The 10507-nt window shown below is 58.4% G+C and overlaps 1 protein-coding gene across 1 annotated transcript; it reads left to right on the top strand.

The window, feature by feature from the left end:
* The first annotated feature begins 398 nt into the window (after positions 1 to 398).
* SHISA8 (shisa family member 8) lies at positions 399 to 10053 on the top strand. The gene is made up of 4 exons (XM_059846546.1): positions 399 to 1210; positions 8372 to 8496; positions 8601 to 8741; positions 9260 to 10053. The coding sequence occupies exons 1-4, from the start codon at positions 663 to 665 to the stop codon at positions 9571 to 9573; spliced, it is 1128 nt and encodes a 375-aa protein (XP_059702529.1). The 5' UTR covers positions 399 to 662; the 3' UTR covers positions 9574 to 10053.
* The last annotated feature ends 454 nt before the right edge of the window (positions 10054 to 10507 follow it).

Here is a 10507-nt window from a genome sequence, read left to right as displayed (position 1 = left end):
GCCACGCGTGTCCGGCCGCTCGCGGCGGCTGCCCGACGGGGAGGGCGGGTGTCCTGCCGCCCGGTGGCGGCGGGAAGCCTGGCAGAGGACTCGGTGAAGGACCTTCTCCGGTTTCCTCGGGAGGCTGTCAGGCGGCGGGGGAGCCGAGCCCCCTGCGCCTCGCTGGTCGCGCCGGCTCCCTCCCCCTCTCCCCCGCACTCCTCCTCCTCCTGCTGCTGCTCCTCCTGCTCCTCCCGCCCCGGTGCGAAGGGCTTTTGCTGCTTTAACGTTCTCTCTCCTCCCTGTCTCCTCGGCGGAGCGCGGTGCCGGGAGGTGCGGGCAGAGGCGCGGGGATGGGGCGGCCGCCGGCGCTCGACCCGCCCGCCCGCTCCCGCCGCCCGCCGCCGCGTCCCCTCCCCGGCCGGCGGGAGGCGGCGGCTCTCCCATGCCGCCCGCCTCGCCCCCTGCTCTGAATCTCTGCCTGTCGGCCGATCTGGGGAGGAACGGGGAGGGGGTACGTCCCCTCGCACTTTTATTTTTCACCCACTTCTTTTTTTCTACCCTTTTTTGCCTTCCCTCCATTACGTCCCCCTTCTCCACAGCCCGTTTCTCCTCCATCGGGGCTCTTCGGCGGCCATGCGGCCGGTCCCGGGCGAGCGGCTCTAACTCGTCTCCTCGCCCGGATGGCCCCCCAGAGCCGCGGGCGCATGGAGCCGAGCTACGTCGTGGGTATCTGCTGCCTGGTGCTGCTGGAGCCGGGCCGGGTGTGGAGCGGCGAGCCGAGCACCGGGGGGCCCGGGGAGAGCGGGAACAGCAGCCAGGCTCCGCCGCCGGAGACCACGGTCCCCGCACCCACCGGAGCGGCACCACCGGGGGGGGACCGCTGCCGCGGGTACTACGACGTGATGGGGCAATGGGACCCGCCGTTCAACTGCAACGCCGGCATCTACCAGTACTGCTGTGGGACCTGCGGGTACCGCTTCTGCTGCCAGTTCAAGCCCGGGCGGCTGGACCAGAGTGGCTGCTCCAACTACGACACCCCCAACTGGGTCAACACGGGCCAGCCACCTGCCCGGGTGGACGAGACCCCCGAGGACCCCACTCGTGACAAGACCAACATGATCGTCTACATCATCTGCGGTGTGGTGGCCATCATGGTGCTGGTGGGCATCTTCACCAAGCTGGGCCTGGAGAAGGCACAGGGTCCCCAGACAGAGATGACCGTCTCCAGGTAAATGGGTCCAGTCCCCCCACCTTGCCTGCTTCATCTCCCCAAGGGTGGCAGCTCATGTTCCTAGCCGATTACATAGACTCATTGGGACTGCCAAGAGGGTGAGGCGATACCTAAAATCCCTGCCCAGCATGCTGAAACACCAGGGGGTGGGTTGGCTGTAGCCCATTAACCTGGTAGGGAGGGCTGGCAGCCAGGACAGCTTCCACGAGAAGGGGTGGTTGTACACCCATCTCCTCTCAAAATGACCTGCTCTGTCTCTTGAGGAGGCATGTCCCTGGCTCAGGAGTGCCAACCCACCAGGCAGTGGGGTGGGTGACATGTGAACTATGTGGCTTTCCCCCCGTCCAACAAATGTGTGGTTCCCAATGTCCCAGGAAGGTGAGACCAGGTCTGACTGTGTGGGGGGTGACTCTGGACTGCAGTCCCCTTGATCTCAGCCTTGCTTGCAGTGCTGGGGGAGACGAGGTGGCAATGACAGTTCCACCGTGGCTGCTGTGCCAACTCTGTGTGCATGTGTGCACACATGTGTATGCGCGTGCCTGGGTGTGCCCTGGTGTCTGCTCTGTGCACCAGCGTGGGACACTGCCCTTGCAGGGGGTGTCCACACACTTATATCCCCTGGAGCACACCCTCCAGTGGAAAGTTGGGCAGCTTCCTCCTGGAGCCCATGCCCTGTGGCTCCAACCCCTGCTTTTCAGCCCGCCTGTGGGGCTGAGCACAGGGCTGGCAGAGGGAAGGTCAAGGCGTCAGACACACTTGGGCACTGGAGGCCCCCTGCATCTCCCCCAACTCCTGTGCTGCTGCTGTGGCTGTTGCTGCATCTTCCCCTCTCCCTCCTGCTGCCAGTGCATGCTTCTCTCTCCATTCTGGGGCTCTATTTTGCATTTTCCTGGTGAGGACATCAAGCCTGGAGAGAAACACATTTTCATGTCGTTTTGTTAAGAGATTTTAGCTTTTAAAAAAAGGAAAAGCAGGGCTGGTGGAAATTATTTCATCAGGATGATCAGGCAACTGTCCTGATTGCAACCCCCAGCACCAATACACTCTCTCCTTCTCCTGGAGCACCCATTTTCCCCTGCCCATCTGGGACTTATGCAGCCACTGGGGGCTGCACCCCAAATCCAGACCCATTGTACTTCTTGCACCCACCCAGGGGAGCAGAGGCTGATCACCCCTGGTTGGAGGAGGGTCATACTGAGCCATGGAGGAGGATCACAGGTCTCTCCTGAGACACAAGAGGCAGTTTTGGGGGGATCCATGCTGTGCCCCCACCTCGGCAGAGAGCCTGGCTGTGTGCTGCTCCGTGCCCACGCCTCCCCCCGTGTTGCCTAAGGAAGTGCTGGCACCTTGACAGGATCAATACGGCCTCCGCCAGCCTCCTGATCCCCTTCCACTCGCTTGCCGCCGCGTCTTTTTTTGGTCATCCCCCCCACCTCCTGGAAAGGAGATACTGTGCTCGGGGAGGGGTCAGACCCTGGGACATCCAGAGCCATGTCCTCATCCCCTGCCATTGGGTATTGCCTTCTCCCACCACCAGATGCTGGTGGGACTGCTGCCACTCACCAGGGGCTGTTTTCTGTGGGTAGCCTCAATTCTGCGCTGCTGGAGCTGGGTGTTTCCACTGGTCCCCCCGCTCCCTCTAAACTCATGCAAGCCTGAATTTTCCCACTGAGTTTGGAGAGATAGGTGCCTATTTTCCATAAAGACACAGATCTTTTGGGCACTAGCATACAAATTGGGAGAAGACGAGTTTTTCTCATCCACCTTTGAGGGACAAAATCAGAAGGGCACCTCCATCACTGCAGAAGTCAGGAGAAGTCTTGCCCTCTTCTGTGCCCTGTGTCCTTCAGTGCAAGTTCTGAGCAGCTCTCAGGCATGGTGAGTGGAAAGCTGTGGCAGGGCAGGAGTGGTGCATCAGGTGCAGAGCCCCAGGAACCAGGCAAGACTCCAGGCTGACATGACTTCCTGGGTGCTGGGCTGATGGAGACAGTGCCAAAGGCTGGGTACACGGCATCCTAAAAGTGATACTGTCACTTCCATTCCACTGTGCAGCTGGGGGAATATGCTTCATCTTGGCGCCTCTGAGACAGCAGGGCTATTTCTACCTGCCTTTCCACTGTACCCACGCATGGTCCAAGGCATGGACAGTGCCACCTTGCCTCTCTCCTGGCGCCTCAGGTAGGAGCTTCTCATTTGCTCCTTGGGCACCGCATCATGGCCTTGGGCCAGCTCCCTGTTGCACGGTTGTCTTGATTTCCATTCCTGTCCCTCCCTCCTGTCGGGGTTTTTCCGCTCCTGGGGAGGGCTTTGTGCTGCCCTGGACAGCTCCCATTGCTGCTGCTTGCAGGTTTCTCTCTTGGGGGGTAAGGTCAACCACTTATGCACCTCCAGATGTTGTTTGTCATGGTTCTGGTCCTGGTCCAAACCCAAGAAGAGTGACCAGGTGCAAAAAGTCCATAGCTCCCCTCTGATGGAGACACCTGAGTCTGTGTCCAGCTTGTCCCGAGACCCCCACACCTGGGCCATCTCCAACATGTCTTTGCTTCCTCATGGATTTGGCTGCTGGTCCACCCAGGGAAGTAGGTGCTCAAGCAACTGCAGCTACCTGGTTTGTCCTCCCGTCCTCATCCGCCTTCCTCCTGCAGGACCTTATGGCAGCTCCTGCAATCCCCTCTCCTTCCTGCTCGGCTCATCCTTGGCATCTGTCCCCGGCACTCGCTTAGCCTGGCCAAACCCCGCGTTGAGTCAGGAACACCTGCCTGTGTTTTTCTTCAGTCCCCAGATCTCCGAGGACGTTGGGTCCTTGGGGACCTTTGGATCTGTCTGTGCCCATTACACTGAGAGCAAGCATGTGCCCCGGACCTCTCCCAGAAAACCTCCCAGGTGGGAATTTCAAATTTAGAGCTGGTGTGAACAACCCTATGGGAAGAACTGGGCAGGAGCAGCCTCTGAGGGAGTAGGGGGGATTCTGGAGAGGGGAAAAACAGCTGTTAGGAGCAGATCCCCTGGCAGCTGCAGTAGGTGAGTGCTCAACTCTGGCTTTTCACTCCTTGGGCCTCCCTGTGCTATTTGGGGTCCCCAAATTTGGCCCCACTGTGTCTCTAGCTGTGCTGGGTGTTTCTCTGGCAATGCTCAAGTCCAGGGCCATGCCTGCAGTTGATGTCCATGGTAGCAGGTAGTGGTGAAGACCTAGAAAAAGTGTTTGCAGGCAGCGGGGTGTGCTATCACGTGCTGCCCTGGCTCTCTGGGGGATGAAAGAGGATCCAGCTCCAGTAGGGAAGGAGACCTGGAGGTCTGTCCCTAGACTTAACCTAATGTTTGGGGATGCTCATTTCCACTGTGCCCAAGCTCCAAAACCCACCACTGCAACTCCCGTTTTGCAAAAACACCTTGATAAACCCCATGCCTTCCTGAGCATCCCTGAGTGTACCAGCTCTACTGTGCAGGTGTTCCACAGTGCCTGTGCTGCTCAGTTGCATGGATGGGCACCTCTGACCTGAGCAGACATGCTATAAACTGTGGGAAATGTCTCCCTTGGGAGGTGAAGATGAGGCTCTCACTGGGCACACAGGTGGTATGAGCAGCCGGGATGCTCACCTGTGGCTGCAGCGTGCTCTGTGCCTCCTGCAATGCTGCACCTCTGCTCCAAACCTCATCACCCCACTCATCCAGTGGCTGCCACCTTCTGTGTCCCCACTAAGGGTTCAGCTCATGGCCATGTCACTTCACCCCATCAGTTCATTATCTCTCCTCTCTCCTGGAGGCTGTGCTCCTGTCTCCCCACATTGCTCCCTGTCCCCTTGCTAGGACTTGCACACTCTGTCCTACTGGGCTTGCCAGGTATGGGGCTTAGGCTTCCCAAAAAGTGAGTTAGGCCCTTGGCTGGGCTGCCGTGCCAGGTCAGCATCCTGCTCCCACACAAGCACATCCCTTGGGGATGGATCAGGAGCACTGTGTGCTTCATGCATGGCTTCTGCTGTGGAGATCTCTTGGTCTCCATCATTATTGTTTCTGGATCTGCCTCTGTACTTGGTCCCAGGTCTTGCACTAGGCTGGTTTGCAGCATCTTTGTTGCACCCTTAAGCAGAACTAGGCTCACCATGGTGGTGACTGCATGACTGCCCAGTTGACGCCCAGGCAAGCTGGGTGGCAAGCCACCTGCACACACAGCCTCACGTTCTCTGCATCCATGGCCAGAGTGTGGATGGAGGCCTCAGCGGTTCCATTCATCAGGACTTTTTGCAAATGAACACTGCAGGTCTGAAGCTACATCTGCTCTTTTTTCCCTTCCTCCATCTGCACTCCAGATCCATCCTGGTGCTGCAGACCACCAAGAGACCTAGGGAGATGTGGCTTGACCTTCCTCAAGCCCCCGAGCCACAGAATGAGACTGAGGCTCAAAACTCCCAAGGTGATGTTCAGTGAGACAACAGCTCCTCCACAGTGTCACCTCCCATGTCCACCTTCCCTGCACTGCATCTCCTGGGGATGAGCTAGGGAAGGGGTGCAGTCCCTGAGAGCCCTACTGGCAGCCCTGGCCAGTAGCACTACTTGTGGTGCAAGGGCAGAGTGAATCCAAGTGTTGCTGGTGATGGGGACTCATGAGTGCTTCTCACCTTAGCAAAACACGAGCCATTGTTGTTAATCATTATTGTCCACATACTCTGAGCAGAGGGCACGTTTATGAGAAAGAGCATTGACAGATTTATGTGGAGAGAAGTCATAGATAAAGGATTGCTCAAGCTTCATAAATAGACCCGAGGAAAAGAAAAAATAATTTTAAAAATAGGTCAAATCGCATCGGACTTCCTGTTGAAACAAGCCTGTTTGAGCACTGGCCCTGGGGACAGGCAAGAGCAGGCAGCGTCCAGTGGGGAGGGGCTGGTGAGCAGTGCACCCCAGGGAAGGTGGGAGTTGACAGGCCGGCAGCTCCCCGAGTTGACAGCCCACACCCATGGCCTTGGGGGCCCTGCCTCCCCCTGCCCTGCCTAGGCACAGCCCACTGCCCGCCTAGGCTTGTGCCCAGAGATTCTCTGACTGCAGCATCCATGGCCTGAACCCTGGTTGGGTCAGTCTGTTGCAGGAAAGTTCCTGGGAAGGTGCAGGTTTTGAATAGCTGCAGAATGGAGATGCCACAGTCTCCCCAGGAAGTCTGGTCAAGCATTTAACTGCCCCTGCAGGAAAAAAAAGTTTTGCTCCTTGTGTTTAAACAGTATTTCCCATTTCTGTTTGCACCTGCCACCTCTTGTCAGCTTGACATTGTCCTTGTTGCACCCTCCCTTCAGATACTCGCGTACATTGATAAAATCCCCTAAAACCTTCTCTTCTCCAGGCTGAACAGTCTCAGCTCTCTCAGCCTCTCCTCATATAAAAGATGCTTCAGTCCCATCTTTGTGTCCCTTTTCCGAACTCTCTCCCGTACATCCTGTATTGAGCTGGAGCCAGCACTCCAGAGGTGTGGCCTTACCAGTGCTGAGTAGAGAGGAAGGATCGCCTTCCTCAGACCTGCTGGCAACACTTTCCCTAATGCAGACCAGGAAACCATTCAGCACCTTTGTCCCAAGGGCACTCTGCTGGCTCATGGTCCACCAGGATCCCCAGGCCCTTTTCCGCCAAGCTGCCTTCCAGCTGGTCAGCTGCCAGGGTTTGTTCCTCGCTCGTTTCAATTTCTTCAGCTCTATCAGGGTTCTCTTGGCCCATCTGGAGATTAAGTGATCCCAGAGGGATTGCTACACAAAGCTTCCCAAGAACGATGTGAAATTAACCCACAGGGCAAGTGACCCTTCCTTGTAGATTTGCTCTTGCCCCTGCCCTGTGATGCTGACCGATTCCAAACTGTGACGGAACAGGCTCCCTCAGGTCCCCACAAGCAGAAGCATCCCCCAGGTACAATTCATTGCTTTCTTTCTTGTTCTCACTGCTTTTCCTGGAAATTCCGAGCATCATGTTCACTAGGTTTTTGAGCACTCTGGTGCCATGAGCTGACACATCTACCAAGTCAGGATTATTCCCCCCTTCCTCTCCAATTTGCATTTATGCATGTTGAGTTTAATCTGCTGTTTTATCGTCCAACCACTCGCTAACCGTCAGCTCACGGTGTGCGTCTGTGAGCCAGCCAGAGCCTTCGAGGCGCAAAGCATGCTGACAGTGAGCTGGGGATTAGCAAGCCAAAAAAAGCCCTGAGTGGACACCCCTGCACTCTTGCAGTCATGGTCTCTGCAGGGGGAATGGTGTGTCTTCTCATCACAAAGCCCTACGCCTGCAGGAGCATCCCATCCTGGGACTTGCTGCCAAAGGCTGCAGTGGCACGTGGCTAGGTCCTGCTCCAGCACTGCCAATGTGCTCCCTCTGTCACTGCTGTTGTACCCTCCTCTGGCACCACCAGCACTGGTGTACCTTGCTCCAGCATTGCTGGCGTGCCCTGCTCCGGCACTGCCACTGTGCCCCACTCTGGCATTGCCTGTGTGCTCTACTCTGGCATGTCCAGTGTGCCCTGCTCTGGCACCACCAGCATGCTTCGCTCTGGCATTGCCAGCACGCTGTGGTGGGACTGCAGAATCTCTGTCCATGAATGTTAAACGAAATAGGGCTCTATCTTATGTAATGGTGTTTAATGTTTAATGCTGTTACTTACAAGGAGGGTGTTATGCACAGACAGCGCCTGCGCCAGAGGCTGCCACTAGTTTATTTCCTTCCCCAAAGGGGCACAAGTGGCCTCTCTAATCCCTTCCTTGGGGTCTTCTCTGTTTTGAAGGGACTTGAGTGGAGGTGTTGCTTCCTCTCCCCTGTTCCACCAGGCTCTCGCTCCAGGGAAGCACCCCAGAGGTGCTGCTCCAGCTTCCATCAGATCAGTTTCCTCTGACTCAGTTCATCATACCCTTGCAGCCTGCTCCAAGCCATGCATCTCCCTCACCACTCTTACCCATTGATGCTCCTGGCTCTGGGAGGGCTCAGCCCAAGCCAGATCCCAATTAGCTGTTAGACTTGTTAGCCCAGGCGGCAAAAGCCTGGGGACACTCTGGGTGCAATGCTCCCAGTGTCTCTTTCCTAGCCCCAGGCTGCCTAGCTCTGCCTTCAGAATGGAGTTCAGGGCTGGGACGAATTCGGGGTCCCAGGGGAGCAGGATATTGTTCTAACAGACCTTCACCCCCCCTCCAGGACACTGACAGACCTGCTGAAGCAGCCAGGCCACAGCCCCTCTGAGAACATGGACAGCCTCATGGGGGGTGTGCAGGTCCCGCTGAGTGAGGGGCTGGCCCGGCCCCCTCCCAGAAACAGCACAGGTAAGGCACTGATGTGGTGGGGAAAAATAAGTTCCTTTGCGTGAATAAAGGTAGTGAGAGGGCGCAGCCTATGGCTGAGGCCCCACCCGTCTCTGCCCTTCCAGACAAGCCACCCTTGAACAACGCAGTGGCCATTGCCCCCTCACTGGGGCGGCCCCACAGCCACGGCAAGCGCCTGCCGCTGGCCAGCAGCCTGGCCCTCTCGGCCCCGGACTACACTTCCTACACCACCCTCAAGGTTGGAGGTGAGTGCCGCTGCCGTGTGGGGTGGGATGGTGGCTGGGGGCGTGCACCCTGTTGACCCCAGAGACCAAGTGAGGAGGGGCACGGGGCTCACAAAAGGGGCACAGGCAGGACAAGCATCCCAGTTTCCCAATGCTCCTGGGATGGCAGCTCGTTGCAGAAACTCTGCAGCTCCTCCACCACTCCACCAGTCAGCTGTGCTGCCCAGCCAGTTAGTGCCCAGAGCCCCCCATGGATCCACTGCACTTCCCAGTCAGCCAGCACCCAGGATCCCACACAGCCCTGGAGTGCTGCCCAGCCCATCAGGGTACAGGATCCACATAGATCCTGCACTGCCCAGCAGTCCGTTCCCTGGGATCTCCCAACAGCATTGCTCATTGCCAGTATCCCTCCCTCAGCACCCAGAATCCCTCCTACAGCCCCATGCCAGCCTTCTCCAGCACTGCACCCTCCCTGGTCCCCCTGTGCCAGCAGAAAGGGGTGTCCCTGCAGGGGTGACACTGCACGCCTGTCCCCACAGAGAGCGCCACCGAGGACTTCTACAGGCGGTTCGGGGGGCTGGAGCCACCTCCCGCTAGCACACTGACCTTCCCAGCCGAGACCCCGGTGCTGGCCGAGGGCTGCCCCCTGCCCAAGGCCAAGGGCCCCAAGGTGCCAGGGGGTCTGGCCTTCCCGGGGGGCTGGGAGGGGGGCTCCTATCGCGGCCCCCACCGGCCGGGCCTGGCCACCCTGCGCCCTGAGGGGCCACCCGAGGCCTTCGGCCCCCCCACCTCGCTGTACGGGCAGCACTCCCGGCACCTCGCCACCAACAGCAAGACCGAGGTCACCGTCTGACGGCCAGTGCCAGCGGGGACTGGGGCTGCCCCTCACGCGGGAGTTGCTGCCATCGGGGGCAGCCCACCGGAGGACAGCATCACAGGACTTACACCAGCTGCGACGCTGGCCAGAGAGAGAACGCCGTCCTTCCTGGCCCCAGGGATGGGGACTGCCAGCTGTACTTCACCATCGAGGAGGCGCTGGGGACTCAGCCGGACAAGTTTCAGTAGTTCTCAGCCCACGTCCGGAAGAGGCTGAGCCAGGAACACACTGGCCCTACCCTGCTCAGGGGACGGGGGCCAATGCTGGACAGACTGGGACCAGATCCTGCTGGGGCCAGGCACCCCCACCCGGCTTCTCTGACGAGGTGAGGGGAAGAGCAATTGACTCAAAGCACCGCCCCCATGCTGCCTGCACAGCCCGAGCAGCCCCTTGCCCTCCCCTGCCTCCTCCCTGCCCCACGCTCCACCTTGTCAATAAATAACACATTAAACTGTATGGCCTTGGCATGAATTGGCTAGGGAACTTCACACTGCTCACAAAAGCTTGCCCCGGGGCAGCAGGGCTCAAAGCCCACTCCCCCACAGGGCCTGGGGAACCCCCTGCAATGGGGGACATGGTTGGAACACAGCTTACAGGGCCAACTGCAAAACCCTTCAAGCAGCTGCACGAAAAACAGATCTCCTCTGTCTGAAGTTTAATGGTTCTGACAGAGTTTTACCAGGGGGAGCAGAGAAACAAAGAGATGGAGCGAAAGGACATTGTTCTAAAGCAAGGTCAGGTAACAGCCTTCCTCCCCTAGAGAAACTCCTAGAATTGCAGGCTTCTGGCCCAGCTCCACCATGCTTGGCTCTGCTCGAGCCATCATCCTCTTGAGCTGCTTCCAGAGGAGCATGGAGACACCACACTTGCTCCTCCAAGGGACTTTCACTGCAAACGGTACAGTTCTGTT

This window comes from Haemorhous mexicanus, chromosome 5 (genome assembly GCF_027477595.1).
Source record: "Haemorhous mexicanus isolate bHaeMex1 chromosome 5, bHaeMex1.pri, whole genome shotgun sequence".
NCBI classification, from domain to species: domain Eukaryota; kingdom Metazoa; phylum Chordata; class Aves; order Passeriformes; family Fringillidae; genus Haemorhous; species Haemorhous mexicanus.
The sequence above is the reverse complement of the archived record's forward strand: the minus strand, read 5'-3'. Positions and strand labels throughout refer to the sequence as shown.